Source organism: Narcine bancroftii, chromosome 7 (genome assembly GCF_036971445.1).
Source record: "Narcine bancroftii isolate sNarBan1 chromosome 7, sNarBan1.hap1, whole genome shotgun sequence".
NCBI classification, from domain to species: Eukaryota; Metazoa; Chordata; class Chondrichthyes; order Torpediniformes; family Narcinidae; genus Narcine; species Narcine bancroftii.
This window is the reverse complement of record NC_091475.1, coordinates 169,882,450-169,899,725: the sequence shown is the minus strand read 5'-3', so window position 1 is coordinate 169,899,725 and position 17,276 is coordinate 169,882,450. Positions and strand designations below refer to the sequence as shown.

Genomic DNA, 17,276 nt, shown 5'->3' with positions numbered 1-17,276 from the left:
AACTTCAGGTCTTTTTCACTTACCAAGCTTTTTGTTACTCCCCCTAATATTTCCTAGTGCAATTCTATTGTGTTTTTGAAGTGCTTTGACCTTTTCCAAACTTAAATTACTTTATAAATACATGATGACAAAAAAATCCTGAGTTTGTGTTTAAATGTCTGCTCAAAGCCTAATCCTTGAAGTGCAATTATTATTAAATCTATGTTTTCTCTACAAAGCTAGTGATTCCTCTTAGATTCATGCAGATGGAACAAAATTCATGTCACTTGTATCTACCCTTGTATTCTCACTCCCAAGATATAAAGATCAGAATTTCAAAGGGTCTTTCAATTACTTTCTGTACCTAATCAACATATTTTCATGATTTATGTACACATTCTCCTAATTCTTTTTAACCTTGAGTGTTTGCTAGTCCTTACCACTTTGAATATTTCAAAACTTCTGTGTGAATTAAAGTTTGCACATGCTATGATTGTGGTAGAATATACAGAAGTGCTGGAGAAACTCAACAGACCGCACTGTATCTATAGGAAGCAAAGGGTAACCAATGTTTTAGGCCTGAGCCCTTTTGTCAAGATATGAGCTTAAAGCAGGCAGATGTCTGAATAAAAAGTGGGGTAAGGAGAGGACAGGAGGGAGGAAGGGGCAGGGGGAGGAACACAGGCTAACAGTTAAGAGATCATGGGTGAACAGATGTGAGGGAAATAAAGGAGATGCAGCGAAGGGCTGAGTTAATGGCAGTAGATGGGAAGCCATGTTTTTTGACAAAGAACGTCACATTGAATGTCTAGAATAGAAAACTTAATCTTGGGATCTGATGCGATGAAGGCAGAGGAATTGAGAGAAAGGAATAGAATCTTCACAGGGTGAGAAGCGATGTCGTCGAGTTAACTATAGGAGTTGGTAAATTTGTAGAAACTATCTGCAGAGGATTTGTTTCCCCGAGATGAAGACAGAGAGATTGAAAGAGAATAGAGTGTTGACAGAGGTGGATCAAGTGAATTTGAGGTCGGGTTGAAAGTTAGCAGCAAAATGGATAAAATTGACGAGCTCATCATGGGTGCAGGAAGCAGCACCAATGTAGCGGAGGAAGAGTTGAGGAGCCTTGTGTGTGGGGGCTTGGAGCATAGATTAGTCCACATGTCCAACAAAAAGGCAGGCATAGCTGGTACCTATGTGGGTACCCATGGATACCCCTTTGACTTGTTTGAGCCTTTATTTCTGCATTGTGGTGAATAAGTAAAGCTAACAATGTGGTACATGAAGCACTGACTTCTGCTTAGACAACAAACTTTCCCAGTTTTAATTTAAATCTGCTCTATCATTATTCATGAGCTGCTCACCAAAAATTTAATTGGTCACTTACTGTGTGAATGCTTTTAAAAGTTCAGGTCCTGTCCTCTCCTTCCCCCACTTTATCCGGACATCTAAAATCCGGATAGCTCCAAAATCCAGCAAGTGGAGAGAGAGGTGGCAGCGCGAGTTGGGCGGACGAAGTGGGTAGACCGGCAGCACAAGTCGGGCAGGTGAAGACCGGTAGAGCCAGTCGGGCAGCTGGGAGACCAGCAGCGCGAGTCGAGCGTGCGAGTGGGGTGGGGAGAGATGGCAACACAACTCGGGTGGGCTTAAATCTGACTTTCCGAAATCTGGAAAAATCTGTAATTCAGAACACACTGTCCCCCAAGGGTTCCGGATAAAGGATCGTGTACCTGTATCAGGCTTTAAAAAAAAATACTTAAATTTATACTTATCATAGACTAGCTAAAAGCATACTTGTATTAAGACCACAGCTTTTTTAAAAGCATTCTGTTGAATTGTCAGAATTCTTACATTCACAGATGTTGCTTGACCTGTTGAGCTATTTCCACATTTATTTCTAATAAATATTTTAGTACTAGATTTCTTTGTTTTGTGTGTCAGTGTCTCAGTTTTCAAAGAACTCCTCTTGTGAACACAGTGACAATGTAAGGGGAAAATTAAATTATTTTATTAGTAATAAGAAGTATGTTTCCAATTTTATTAATTAATCTTACTTCATTATAGGGTGAAATAGACAAAAGAGAATTAAACCCTTTTTGGAAAAATGGAGGAACAGGGTTGCCATCAGTGCAAAGTGACTCAACAGAAATTCAAAAAGGTAATTTGAATCCCATTCAATTTAGTTTTGAATATTATTTTATTATTATTTAAATTCTTTTGCTGCTGGATGCCAACACACACCTTGTTTATTTGAAAATATGGACAAATAGGTTCTGGCCTTCTCAGTAATGTTGATTATTTTTTTTAAACAAGTGGACTGAAAGACTGTTGAGCATAGTCCATTTATAATAATGGTTCTCAACCTTTTTCTTTTCACTCACATTCCACCTTAAGTAATCCCTATGCCATAGGTGCTCTGTAATTAGTAAAGGATTGCTTAAGGTGGTATGTGGGTGGAAAGGAAAAGTTTGAAAACCACTGTTTTAATTGTACCTAATTGACTAATAACGTGCACAATTTCATAACTCCAAAGAAAATGGGTCAATGACAATTTTCTCAAGCAAAATATTTCCTTAACAATTGGGTCTAGAGCAGTGATTCTTACTTAACCTTCCCTTTCCATCTGTGCGGATGCGGTCTGGAGAGCGAAGAAAGAAAACGACACCTCAGTGGAACAGATCACCAAGCCCCAACCCCAGCTGGCAACAAGGCCACAGCAGATGGAGAGGCAAATGAACCTTCCCCACCTAACCATATTACTATTATCATCAAGGATGGGGTGTGGGGGCCTGTCAATGCCGTCCATCCTGCGTGTTTCCGGGAAACACCATGGCCAAATGCCGTTAATGGCTATGGCAGTTGGCCAACTTGACAGCCCCCTCGATGTGTGGGACTCTCTGTCAGGAAGGTAGTTCCTCATGGACACCGATGCCGAAATAAGTGTCCTTTCCGCTCCCCCACGGCCTACAACACCCGGAATGCCAAATTGGACCTGACCCTGAAGGCAGTGAACAGCAACTCTATGCAAACCTACAACACCTGCACCATCCCCCTACGATTTGTTGGCCACCAGTTTAAGTGGAGTTTTACTGTCGAAGCAGTGGTGCAACTGCACCTGGAAGCCAATTTCCTGTACGGCCACTGCCTGCTGGTGCATGCCAGAATTTTTTAAACGATGCCCCTGGGGGAAGTCATACTACTGGCCCCTCACCTCGACTCCGTCACACTGTTTGATTCCACCTACCCAAGCATCCTGGAGGAGTTCCCTGCAATTGTGGCACCACAATTTTCCTGCATGGAACCAAAGCACATCCTCACCAAGGGCCTCCTGCTCCACGCCAGAGCGTGCCGCCTTCCCCCCCCCCAAAAAAAAACTTGCCCTCACCAAAGAGGAATTTAAGAAAATGGAGAAGTGGGGGATAGTACGATGTTCAGACAGCCCCTAGGTCTCCCAAAGGCAGCAGGAGGATGGGGGCCGTACGGTGATTACCGAAGCCTCAACGACACCACCACACCAGACAGATACACCATCCCCCATATCCAAAACTTTACTGCCAACTTACAAGGGGCACGGGTGTTTTCAAAGGTCGATTTAATCAGGTTATCATCAAATCCCAGTGCACCCCAAGGGCATACTCAAAACCACCATAAACACCCCCCTTCAGCTTGTTCGAATTCACGAGGGTGCCCTTTTCAGCAGCTGATGGATGCGGTGGTCTGGCACCTTCAATTTGTATTCATCTACCTGGACGATATCCTAATTGCCAGCCACACTATTCACAGCACACTGCCCACCTCAGACAACTATTCACTTGCTTGCAGGAGATCAGGCTGGCCATCAACCCCGCCAAGTGTCAGTTCAGGCAGAACAAAATTGAATTCCTGGGGCAAAACCACTGCCTGAGAAGGTGGAAGCCGTTCGGAGGATCACGAAACCTTGCACTGTGAAAGGCTGCAGAAGTATGATGAACTACTATCAATTCATACCAGCAGCAGCTCCGATCATGCGCACCCTTTTTGCGCTCATGGTGGGGAAAAATAAAGTCATTGCCTGGAGCAGAGAGGCCTCGGAGGCATTCCAGAAGGTGAAGGACGCTCTGGCCAATGCCACCCTCTGGTTCATCCCAGACCAAGGCGCTGACTGCCCTCATGGTAGACGCCTCCAGCACAGCAGTCGGAGGGGTCCTTGAACAGCTAATTGATGAGCAATGACAGCCCCTGGCCTTTTTTTAGCAGGCACCTCCGGCTATCTGAACCTAAATACAGCACCTTTGACCGGGAACGATTGGCACTTTACCTGGTGGTTAGGCACTCCCAATACTTTATGGAAGGCAGACAATTCAAGTTCTTCACACTGCCTTTTGTCTTCCATAAAGTGTTTGACCTGTGGTCGGCAAGGCAGCGGAGGTACCTTTCCTACATGTCCAAATTCACCATGGACATCCAAAACATCACCGGCAAAAGCAATGTGGTAGCTGATGCACTCTCCCGTCCCGCCATCGAATCCGTCCGCGCCCTACCTAGGGCATAGATTATTCAGCCCTAGCCAGGGCACAGCACAACGACCCTGAGATCCCTCATTCAGGACGGCGCTTTCCAGGCTGCGGCTGGAGGATGTTGTCATTGCAGCCCATTATTCTCTTCCATTAAAAATTCTGCTAGAGTTGGGGTTTGGTGGATAGTGCTTTGTGTTGAAGAAAGGTTTAATTTAAAATTCAAACTTCTGTTTACTTGTTGAAGCAAAGGTACCATTGATAAGAATGTTTAATATTGTACAAATTGGTGGTCAGGCTTGTTAATCTTCTAATAATTTGTATTCACAGTTGAAAACTCTATTCTTTGTACTTGCACTGAGGAATTCTTCACCTATTTTGTTACCGTCTTTCAACTTGAAATGAGGGTGATTTGGGTTCTTTTCAGTAACAACCTGAAGAGCCCTCTCTGAGAAAATTTATTCTCTCAGATATAGTGCTTCTAGATGCAGAGATGTGTGTGAATTAAGGGGAAATCCTTTTGGAAATGAACAGATGGAAAGTACTTTGGCAAGTTGGCCATCCTAAATCGAAGTATTGAGTTTAGGAGTTGGAATGTTATGGTGAAGTTGACAAACATGTTGATGAGGCCAAATTTGGAGCATTGTGTGCAGTTTTGGTAACCTAATAACTGGAAAGATATCAATAAGGTAGAAATGTTGCAGGGACTTGAGGAATTGAGTTACAAGGAATGGTTAAACAGGTTAGGGATTTATTCCCAGGAGCATAGAAGAATATCGAGATGTTTGAGAGGTATACAAAATTAGGGGGTACCAATAGCAGGCTTTTTACTACTAAGGTTAGGTGAGATAAGAGGTCATGGGTTAAGGGTTAAAGGTGAGATGTTTAGGGGGAACTTTGTCATGCGCAAAGAGTGGTGAATACTCTCACCAGAGTGTAGAACGAGCTGACAGTTAAACTGGTGAATGCGGGCTCAATTTTGACATACAAGAAAAAATTTGGATAGGTACATGGATGGGAGGGATGTGAAGGGCTGTGGTCCAGGTGCAGGTCATTGGGACTAGGCACAGACTAGAAGGACTGAAGGACCTGCTTCTGTGGGGTAGTGTTCTATGATTCTAAGTGGTAATAAACTCCATCCAATTTTGCTGGGTAGTCTGCTGAAAAGAAAGAGGAGGAAAAAAATTTGTCTCAGTTAATATTTATTTGCTATTGTATATTAAGGTAACAATAAAGCAGCACACTGGCACACTCAGTAATTTAAATATAAATATTTATTTATAACATGTAGTAGCTGAAATCAATGCTGCCGAATTACACCCAGTTAACTTACCAACCCTGTATGATTTTGGAGAGCGAAAGGAAACTGGAGCACTCGGGGGAACACCATGTAGGTCAAGGAAAGAATATTAAATTCCTAACAGACAGCACGGGTTTCAAATCCAGGTAGCTTGCACTGTAATAATGTTATGCTAACTGTGCTTCTGTTCGATTGATATACAAGTTTTTGATAAATATTACAAATTTTATTAAAATCCTAGTTAATTTAAACATACATTTTGCATTTCATTGGATTTGAGAGTTGATTCCCAACTTTTTTAACCAATAGCTGTACTGATAGAAGATGGTGGGCTGAGTTGGCTGAGACGATCCTATCAACGCATGAAGGAACAAGCAGCAAGGGATCAATGTCAACTAGAGGATGTAATTGCAGAGAGATATGGTGTAAGTTTTTTTAATGTAACTAATTTAAAAAAAATATTTCTACTTTCCTTTAGCCCTCAACTTTTAATTTCCAATTTTTAAATATCACCTTTGTTTCCCCATATTTGGATTAAATCCCTGTCATCGGATACTGTGCTGGATTTGACAGAGTACATTGACTGTATTTGCTTTGGCTCTTGATCCATCTGCTATTTCATGATACAAGTTTCCATAATGCGTATGTAAACATGTTTACTGTTGGCAAATACAGATTTGTATTTTCCATTGATATTCATGAGTTTGAAGTTATTATTTACTCTAAGAATTGTAGGGAATTTCTCAGTCAATGATTAAAATAGAAAAATTGAGCCAAAAAAAGTAGATGCATTTCAATATCATCATTAAATCATAGAATGTTTACAGCACAGAAAGAGGCCTTTTGATATTTGTGCCCACTTGCTAGTTCCAGCCCCCAAACTTTTCTTTAAACATTTCCCTTGAATATTTGTTCAGTTACTTTCAGTCCTCAATGGAATCTGCATCTATCATATCTACAGGAAGTGCATTCCAGATTTGAGACACATTATGTGTTTTTAAAAATAAATGTTTTCTGCCTTTTCCTGCCCACTCTGTTCATGAAACTGGGCTATTATTAGCTATAAAGAAACATGGTTAAGAGAGGGGCAGGACTGCTACCTCAATGTTCCAGTGTACAGATTTTACTGATAAGACTGAGTGTGGGGAGTTACATTTTTAATGAAAGAGGATAGACATCACAGAAGTACTCTGAGGGAATATTCTTAGGTGATCATCCAATGAGGTGTTTTGAATGGAATTTTGAAATGAGAAGGCGCTGATTACTTTGATAGGATTATATTACTGGGAATGGGAATTAGAGCAGCAATTATGTAGGAAGATTGCAGAATAATGGGATCGCAACAGCAGGTTATTTCAACTTCCTTTGTATTGACTGGGACTGTTATAGTGCAAAGATTTTTATAGGATAGAATTCATTGCACGTGTCCAGGAAAGATTTCTCACACAACATCTAGGTACCCCCACCAGGGATGGTGCCACACCATTGAGAAATGAAACAGAACAAATGGCTGAAGTGTTAGTGGGAGAGCAGTTAGGATTAGTTACCATAATTCTATAATTTTTAAATAATTATGGACAAAGGTAGGACTGGTCCAAAAGTTAAAGTTATAAATTGAGACCTGGTTAATATTGAAGCTATTAGACAGTTCCTCAACTTGGTTATCCAACTGCATGAAAACCAACAAGGTCGGATCAGATACAGCAATGAGCTCTCCGAACCCTTCTCCATTGACAACGGCATGAAGCAAGGCTGCGTCTTCACACCAACCCTCTTTACTATCTTCTTCAGCATGATGCTGAAACAAGCCATAAAAGACCTCAACAATGAAGACGGTGTTTACATCTGGTACCGCACGGATGGCAGTCTCTTCAATCTGAGGCGCCTGCAAGCTCACACCAAGACACAAGAGCAACTTGTCCGTGAACTACTCTTTGCAGACGATGCTGCTTTAGTTGCCCATTCAGAGCCAGCTCTCCAGCGCATGACGTCCTGTTTTGCGGAAACTGCCAAAATGTTTGGCCTGGAAGTCAGCCTGAAGAAAACTGAGGTCCTCCATCAGCCACCTCCCCACCATGACCACCAGCCCCCCCCCCCACATCTCCATCGGGCACACAGAACTCAAAACAGTCAGCCAGTTTACCTACCTCGGCTGCACCATTTCATCTGATGCAAAGATCGACAAAGAGATAGACAACAGACTCGCCAAAGCAAATAGCGCCTTTGAAAGACTACACAGAGTCTGGAAAAACAACCACCTGAAGAAACACACAAAGATCAGCGTGTACAGAGTCGTTGTCATACTCACGCTCCTGTTTGGCTCCGAATCATGGGTCCTCTACCGGCATCACCTACAGCTCCTAGAACGCTTCCATCAACGCTGTCTCTGCTCCATCCTCAACATTCATTGGAATGACTTCATCACCAACATCGAAGTACTCGAGCTGGCAGAGTCCGCAAGCATTGAATCCATGCTGCTGAAGACCTAACTGCGCTGGGTGGGTCACGTCTCCAGAATGGAGGACCATCGCCTTCCCAAGATCGTGTTCTATTGTGAGCTCTCCAATGGCCACCGAGACAGAGGTGCACCAAAGAAGAGGTACAAGGACTGCTTAAAGAAATCTCTTGGTGCCTGCCACATTGACCACTGCCAGTGGGCTGATAGCGCCTCCAACCGTGCATCTTGGCGCCTCACAGTTCGACGTGCAGCAACCTCCTTTGAAGAAGACTGCAGAGCCCACCTCACTGACAAAAGACAAAGGAGGAAAAACCCAACACCCAACCCCAACCAACCAATTTTCCCTTGCAACCGCTGCAACCGTGCCTGCCTGTCCCGCATCGGACTTGTCAGTCACAAACGAGCCTGCAGCAGACGTGGACTAACCCTCCATAAATCTTCGTCCGCGAAGCCAAGCCAAAGAAGACAGGAACTTGGAAAAGTTGAGTGGGTGAGGCTGTTTCAAGGTAAAGGGACAGGTGGCAAGCAGAAGCCTTTTAAATGTGAGATTGTAGCGGGTTGTGTGTGAGCACAGCATAAAAGCCAAGGCAACAGGCTGAGAGATCGAGTAATACAACTGCCGCCTGGCCCCGGACAAATTCAACCTCGCCAAGAAAGAATTCAAAGGCATGCAAGAGCTCGGCATCATCTGCCATAGCGATAGCCCATGGGCCTCACCCCTCCACTTGGTACCAAAATTCAATGGCAGCTAGAGACCCTGTGGGGACTACAGATGCCTCATTGATGCCCAACTACTACCCAATTCCCCATATCCAAAACTTCGCAGTGAACCTCCATGGCACAAAACTGTTCTCTAAAGTCAACCAGATCCGGGAATACCATCAGATCCTCGTGCTTTCAGATGATGTCCAGAAGACTGCTATCATCCCTCCGTTCAAACTGTTAGAGTTCCTTCGCCTGCCATTTGACTTGAAAAAGTCGCAGACGTTCCAGCACCTCACAGACACAGTCAACAGAGACTTGCCTTTCCTTTTCATCTACCTCGATGACATCCTGGTATCCAGCAGCATGCCCGAAGAGCACATGACTCACCTGTGCCAGCTGTTCAACTGCCTCGCACAGTTCAGCCTCACCATTAACCTGGAGAAGTGCCAGTTAAGACTCATAGAAATAGACTTCCTGGGCCACAAAATTATCAAAGATGGTGCCACCCCCCCACCTGATAAAGTGGAAGCCGTATGACAGTTTGTCAGGCCGACGACACTAAAGGTTCTACAAGAGTTCGTGGGTCTGGTGAATTTTTACAACAGGTTCATCTCTGTGGCAGCCGAGATTATGCGGCCTCATTTCGCTCTGATGTTGGATTTGAAGAAGGAGCTCACATGTCGGACAAGGCTCACAGCGCTTTTGAGGAGACCAAAGAGGCCCTGGCCCACAACGATGCTAGTCCACCCACGAATGGATGTACCGACGGCCCTCATAGTCAACGCATCAAACATAGCAGCAGGCACTATCCTGGAACAGTTCGTTAACGATTTGTGGAGACCTCGCCTTTTTCAGTCGCCTCCTGCTACTGCCTGAACTGAAGTGCGGCGCATTTGGCAGGGAGCTACTGGCCCTCTACCTGACCTTCCGCCATTTCCTCTACTTCCTGGAGGGGCGGTCGCTCACAGTCTACACAGATCACAAGCCGCTCACTTTCACCTTCTCGAAAGCCTTTGACCCGTGGTTCGCCCGACAGCAGAGGCACTTATCCTACATCTCTGAATTTACCAATGCTATTAGACATCTCTCTGGAAGAAACAACGTTGTCACCAATGCACTCTCCAGGCCAGCGGTCAACAGAATGGCACAAGGCATCGACTACCATGATCTGGCTTGCGCCCAACAAGGCAACCCTGAGACGCACAGCTTCAGAACTGTAGTTATGGGATTGCAGCTCCAAGATCTCCCACTTGACGCCAATGGCATTACACTCCTCTGCGACGTCTCCACAGGCAAACCCCGGCCTCTGGTTCCTGCCCAATGAAGGAGAACAGTTTTCAATATAATCCACGGTTTGTCGCTCCCCTCCATCCGCACAACAGTGTGGCTGGTGTCCGCAAGATTTGTTTGGCACGGCCTACGTAAGCAGTTCACGGAGTGAGCGAAAACCTGCATAGACTGCCAGTCTGTCAAGGTCCAGCAGCACACCAAGCACCAAGTCGAGCAGTTTGACGTTCCAACCCTCCAGTTCCAGCATGTCCACCTGGACATAGTCAAGCCCTTGCCAGTCTCCCGAGGGTTGCGGTCCCTGCTTACAGTGGTGGACAGGTTCACTTGTTGGCCAGAGGCCATAACCATTCCGGATGCCTCCTCCGAAACGTGCATCAGGGCTTTCCTCTCCACCTGGGTCTCCCATTTTGGTGTCTCAGTAGACATTATGACCGACTAGGCGGTGCAATTCACCTCTGCCCTGTGGACTGAACTCTCTAAGCTCCTGGGCACCTAGCTGCTTCGCACTACCGCTTACCACCACCAGGCCAACAGGCTGGTTGAGCGCTTCCATCGCCACCTCAAATCTGCACTGACGGCACAGTTTGAGAACCCCAACTGGGTAGATGAACTACCCTGGGTTCTGGGGATACACACAGTGCCCAAGGATGACTTCAGAGCCTCCTCTGCTGAACTAGTCTATGGCGAACCCCTTGCAGTCACTCGCCATTTCATTCCTCTATCACCCAATCAGGACACTGACACCGCAGTCATCCTTGAGAGGTTGCAAGACAAATTGGACTCCCTTGCACTACCATCGCGACATGGTCAGCCGCCCTGCAACTACCCCCCCCCAGACTTGTCCTCTTGTGAGTATGTATTCGTGTGAAGGGGCGCGCACAGGACTCCCCTTCAGCGCCCTTATGAAGGACTCTACAAGGTGCTGCAAAGAAACGTGTCCACATTTACGCTTGACATTGGGGTCAAGGAGGAGTTATTCATATGGACCGTTTGAAACCAGCCCACCTGGACGTGGCCCAACCAGTACAGGTTCCCCCACCAGTACATAGGGGTCGGACGCCGAAACAGCAGACTTCACCCTCAATGCATCACAAGACCATTGGTGCCAGTTCTTGGGGTGGGGTGGGGATGGTGGTGCGGTGGGTGGTTATGTAGCAACACACATTTGCAGCAGCAAACTGACCCCACTTGTCATGCGCTGTCAGTGGGGCAGCCGCGGCTAATATGGTGTCACGGGACTGTCTCTTCTTGTCCAGAACAAAAGGACGAATGTGCACTGCATCATGATGCAAGCGCGCTGGAACACAACAGGCGGGACTAGAGACGGGCTTAAAGGCTGCAGCGTGGAATTGAAATTAAAATAGTTGTGTTTCTCGAGCTCTCAGCCTGTTGTCTGTCTTTTTGCTATGCTCATGCACAACCCGCAACACTGGTGATCCCGATGAGTCTCCGTGTCCTGAAGACTCAACACAATGGAACCTGCAGCCTTTGACGCAGTTGTGTTGAAGCTGCCAATGTTCTGCACAAACAGGGCTTGCACTTGGTTTGGCCAAGCGGAGGCCCAGTTCCAGATCAAACCATTAACCTCGCTTGACCATAAGCCACCTCACAGGTTGATGACCTCATCCAGGTGCGACCAGAGGAAGATAAATACGTGGCACTTAAAAACTTCCTCATTAGCACGTATGGCCTCTCACAATGTGAGAGAGCCGCCAGACTTTTACACTTGCACGGCCTAGGCGACATAGACGAGGTGCTCACACTGGCAGAAGGGCACAAGCCTTGCCTCATGTTTGAGCAGGCGTTCCTTGAGCAGATGCCCAAAGACATCAGACTCCTGTTGACCGATGTGAACTTCAGTGGCTCATGCAAGGTTGCAGCACGAGCAGACATAGTCTACCATTCCAAGCATGAGGCCATAGACTCAAGTCAACTTCGTTAAACAGCTGCTGCCAAGGACAATGCCCAAGCCCAGTCCACCATGTGAACAAGCTCCGCCAGAGGACAGAAAGGCCCAATCTGAAATGGTGCTTCTACCATCAGTGTTGGGAAGCATCAGAACGCAGGTGCCATCAACCATGGCCGACCGAACGGCCTTCTCCACATCGGGACCAGGATCTCAGACTGCAGGTTTTTCGTGGACACGGGAGCGGAGATAAGTGTCATATCCCCTACGGCGCTTGAGACGCGCACAAGACCCCATGGTCCTTCCCTGCATACTGCCAACCACACCACCATTAAATAATTTGGCAAGAGGCGAATTCCTGTCAGTTTCGGTGACACCACCTTCGTGTGGTCCTTCACGCTGGCTTCAGTGGACAAACCTCTGTTGGGCATGGATTTCCTGCGGGCACACCCTACTAGTGGACCTCCAGGGCAGACAACTATTTCACAGAGACTTTCCAGACAGTGCCCCTTGGCACGTCCAATGAGCCGTCAACCCAGCTCGCTTCTGTGAAGACTCCACACAGCCAGTACGGTCACCTCGTGCTGAAGCACGGCGTCCAGCACCACATCGCAACCATTGGCCTGTCTCTGGTCCTGCCCCTCGTGTTCTTGCATTTGTGTCACGATGACGCAAGAGTGCATGTGCCATTCCAGTCTGGATTGGAAGAGACGATCCCGCGATGTCATCTTTGCTTCCCTTAAGGATCAAAGTGGTCATCTATGTGTGGAGCCACAGGAGATGCACAAGGTCTTCAATAAATGTACCTCATTTGTATTTACCCTGTTCAGGTCTTGGAAGGGAAAGAATTATGAATAGTGATGTCTTGGAACACCCAACCCCAACCAACCAATTTTCCCCTGCAACCGCTGCAATCGTGTCTGCCTGTCCCGCATCGGACTTGTCAGCCACAAACGAGCCTGCAGCTGACGTGGACTTTTTACCCCCTCCATAAATCTTCGTCCGCGAAGCCAAGCCAAAGAAAGAAAGATTTAAGAAGAGCTGAAAAGATTAGCCAAGGAACTACAGGCTGTTGAGCCTAACATCAATGATGTGGGAAAGTTAAAGAAGAGTTTCTGAGGGACAGGATCTGTTGGTATTTGGAAAGACAGGGATGATAAGGAACAGTCAGCATGGCAATGTGCATGGGAAATAATGTTTTACTAATTGTGTTTCACTAAAGTGCTGACAAAGGAAGGGTGGTGGACATGTCTGAATGGAATTCAGCAAGACCTTTGTCATGCTTTCACGGCAGGCTGGTCTGGAAGTTAAATCATATGGGATGTAGGGTGAGCTCACCAATTGGTTTCAAAATTGCTTTGGTAGAAGAATTCAGAAGATGGTAATGGATGGTTATATTTAAAATTATATCACAAAGTAGTTAACATGGCGAGTAAGTTTGCAGATGATGCCAAAATGAGTACTTTTGTGGACAGTGAAGAAGGTTATATAAGATTACCACAAGATCTAGTTCAACTGGGGAAATGGGCCAGGTTAATAATTAAATCACAGAATATTATGATTTTAGATTAAAATTATAAATGTAATCCAAATCGAAGATTTTGCTCATGGTAAATATTTCTTATTTGCTTTTTCTCCTTTAGTCTGTGGAAATATTCCAGGAGAAGCTACAAGCAGCAGAAGAAATTGGAGTTTCAAAATGTCAAAAAGACCGTGAAAGCAGATGGAGAAAGACTTGGGAAAAAGCTAACAACTGGACTTCTGATCAGAGTGATAAGAAGAAATCTGATTCTGAAAGGGCACAAGGTGGAGGCAAAGACAGACTTGGGGAAGGTGACAGTACTGCTGAGAGAGAAAAAACAGTGGGAAATTTCAAGGATCAATTCAAGTTGAAAAGAGATAAAGAAAGACAAGAAATTACTGATCAATGCAGAGACAAAAGTAAATGTGCTAAAAGCTTAGGAAGTGATGACTTTCATTATTCCAAATCTAAATTTAAGAAGCCTGAGGAGTTTGGAAGTGGTAACAGCAAATGGGATATGAAGTTTACAAGCTGTTCTCATCGACTTTCTGAATCACAACCTTTCCACAGACATGGTTTTCAAAAACCAGATGACGATAATGTATTAGAGTGGAGAAGATCCAATAGCGGGGAAAGCCTAGTGCCACAACCTGCCCAACTACCCCATCAGAGATGTGCAAGTACTAATGAAGGAATGCCAAATGTAGCAGATGAATGGGCAGAGACCAAGCCTCGAAAAAACAGTCCTCTTCAAGTAGAAGATTCCCAAGGCCAACACAAGTCAAGTTTTAGGTATGTGTACTTAATAAACAAGGACGCTTCAGTGCATAATTTGTTTTGTATTGATGTCATATAGTTTGATATACCAGAAAGAATTCTAGTGACTACAGAACTGGTTTAGAACTTTTTCATTTTCTTCTAATAATTTAAAATTACTGCTAATATGTTGCACCAATAACTTCAACTCTGATGCACAATAATCACTATGGTGGAGCCCTGTGTGCTCATGCACAATAATTTTAATAGGTCCTGAAGTGCTCTTCTGTAGCGGCAGCTACAGTGAAGAAACTCAGCCACCACATTGGATGTTCTCAACGACTGTTTTATTCAAATCCCGCGTGCGCCCTTTAAGGGCAGTGTGAGCCTGGCCACCACGTGCGTAGTGACGTCTTAACGGCTGTCCAGGGCAAGTGCTGGGCTGGAAACATGAGGCAAGGGAGAACCCCTGATGGCGCTATCTTCTCATGGCTGCCCCACCACGTGGCAGTACAAGCAGGGCCAGTTTGCCACGAGAGAGTGCGCCACCACACTTGTACCATTATCATTCAGGTAATATATGTATGTTAGCTTTGCTATTTGAATCGTTAATATTAGTGGTTCAAGTGGTGACATTAATGACTAGTTTTCTCTACATAGAATCTAAATAGGCTTAGTAAGCCAAATTAATTTTTTTTTAAATTTTTGAAATAAACTTGGGAATACCACATGGTAACAGGCCCGTCTGGCCCACGAACTGAATCAACCTAAAGCCCCTGTGCATTTTGAAGGGTAGGAAGAAACTGGAGTGCCTGCAGAAAACCCACGCAAATGCGGGAAGAACTTAAACAGTGCTGGAATTAAACCCAGGTCACTGGCACTGTCATAGCATTGAGCTAACCGCCACATTAACCATGCCGTCAAAATCCCTTGTTCTGTGATTTTTTTAAAATTCCATGTCCATACTTAATTGATGTCCATATTTGAGTATTTTCTTCATTATGAGCTTTGGTGTTTTTTTTTTTTACTCCTTAAAGTAACAGGTATAGATAATGTTTCAATGACAATAGAATAGGTGAGACATTAGGAAGGAAGGAAGTGACTGATGACAATTTGGCAGTTGGATTTGTGGCTCAGTACAGGAACATACAAGGTACCCGTTGGTGTCGTAGTGCGGTGATCAAAACATAAGGCAGGTTGAGAGAGGAAGTGTAAAAAGTGACCACAGAACTCGGAGGCACTGATGCATTCCAAGTTGAGAGCAAAGGCATAAAGTGAGATTGTTACAGAGCAAGGACAAGGACTTGTACTTGGGCAAAGGTAAAATAATGGTACTGCCCTGCTGAGCCAAAGCACCTCACTTTCCATTTATATGGTATACCTTGAATCAGGTGGGAATTGATTGCAAGGAGGAAGGCACTATAAGAAAGAGTTACAGATTGTTTTTACAAAAGTGATAATACATTAGCAGATATATAACATAACATAACAATTTACAGCACGGAAACAGGCCATTAGGCCCTTCTAGTCCGCACCGAACCAAACACCCCTCTCTAGTCCCACCTCCCTGCACAATGCCCATAACTCTCCATCTTCTTCTCATCCATATACCTGTCCAACCTTTTCTTAAATAATACAATTGACTCCGCCGCCACTATTTCTCCCGGAAGCTCATTCCACACATCTACTACTCTCTGAGTAAAGAAGTTCCCCCTCATGTTACCTCTAAACCTCTGCCCCTTAATTCTTAACTCATGTCCTCTTGTTTTAATCTTTCCTCCTCCTAACAGAAATAGTCTATCCACATCCACTCTGTCTTTCCCTTTCATAATCTTAAATACTTCTATCAAATCCCCTCTCAACCTTCTACGCTCCAAAGAATAAAGACCTAATCTGTCCAATCTCTCCCTATGCTCTAGATGCTTAAACCCAGGTAACATTCTGGTAAACCTTCTCTGCACTCTCTCCACTCTGTTTATATCCTTCCTATAAATAGGCGACCAGAACTGCACACAGAACTCCAAATTAGGCCGCACCAACGTCTTATACAGTCTCAACATCACCTCCCAACTCCTATATTCCATGCAATGATTGATAAAGGCCAGCATACTAAAAGCCTTCTTCACCACCCTATTCACGTGAGTTTATCATTATTATCTTTCTTATAATAATATGCAAGGAGACCTTTTGGCCCACTGAGTCCATGCTGGTTCTTGGTGAATAAATTTAATTAGAATATGAATGATCCTATCTCACTCAATCATTTGTCATGTGCATACACCAAATAAATCAAGGCCCTTAAATTCTGGGCTCTGCTGCTTAAGCATTCTTTTTCTTTGGCTTGGCTTCGCGGACGAAGATTTATGGAGGGGGTAAAAAGTCCACGTCAGCTGCAGGCTCGTTTGTGGCTGACCAGTCCGATGCGGGACAGGCAGACACGATTGCAGCGGTTGCAAGGGAAAATTGGTTGGTTGGGGTTGGGTGTTGGGTTTTTCCTCCTTTGCCTTTTGTCAGTGAGGTGGGCTCTGCGGTCTTCTTCAAAGGAGGCTGCTGCCCGCCAAACTGTGAGGCGCCAAGATGCACGGTTTGAGGCGTTATCAGCCCACTGGCGGTGGTCAATGTGGCAGGCACCAAGAGATTTCTTTAGGCAGTCCTTGTACCTTTTTTTTGGTGCACCTCTGTCACGGTGGCCAGTGGAGAGCTCGCCATATAATACGATCTTGGGAAGGCGATGGTCCTCCATTCTGGAGACGTGACCCATCCAGCGCAGCTGGATCTTCAGCAGCGTGGACTCGATGCTGTCGACCTCTGCCATCTCGAGTACCTCGACGTTAGGGGTGTGAGCGCTCCAATGGATGTTGAGGATG

At 45.2% G+C, this 17,276-nt stretch overlaps 1 protein-coding gene across 2 annotated transcripts in view; it reads left to right on the top strand.

Moving 5' to 3' along the window:
* The window catches only part of cwf19l2 (CWF19 like cell cycle control factor 2), a 119,329-nt gene that overhangs the window by 43,220 nt on the left and 58,833 nt on the right, over nucleotides 1–17,276 (top strand). For both annotated transcript variants that reach the window (XM_069891247.1, XM_069891248.1), the window contains exons 6-8: nucleotides 2,044–2,137; nucleotides 6,082–6,197; nucleotides 13,775–14,445. In XM_069891247.1, the coding sequence (XP_069747348.1) occupies nucleotides 2,044–2,137; nucleotides 6,082–6,197; nucleotides 13,775–14,445 (881 nt within the window). The remainder of the gene's footprint in view (nucleotides 1–2,043; nucleotides 2,138–6,081; nucleotides 6,198–13,774; nucleotides 14,446–17,276) is intronic.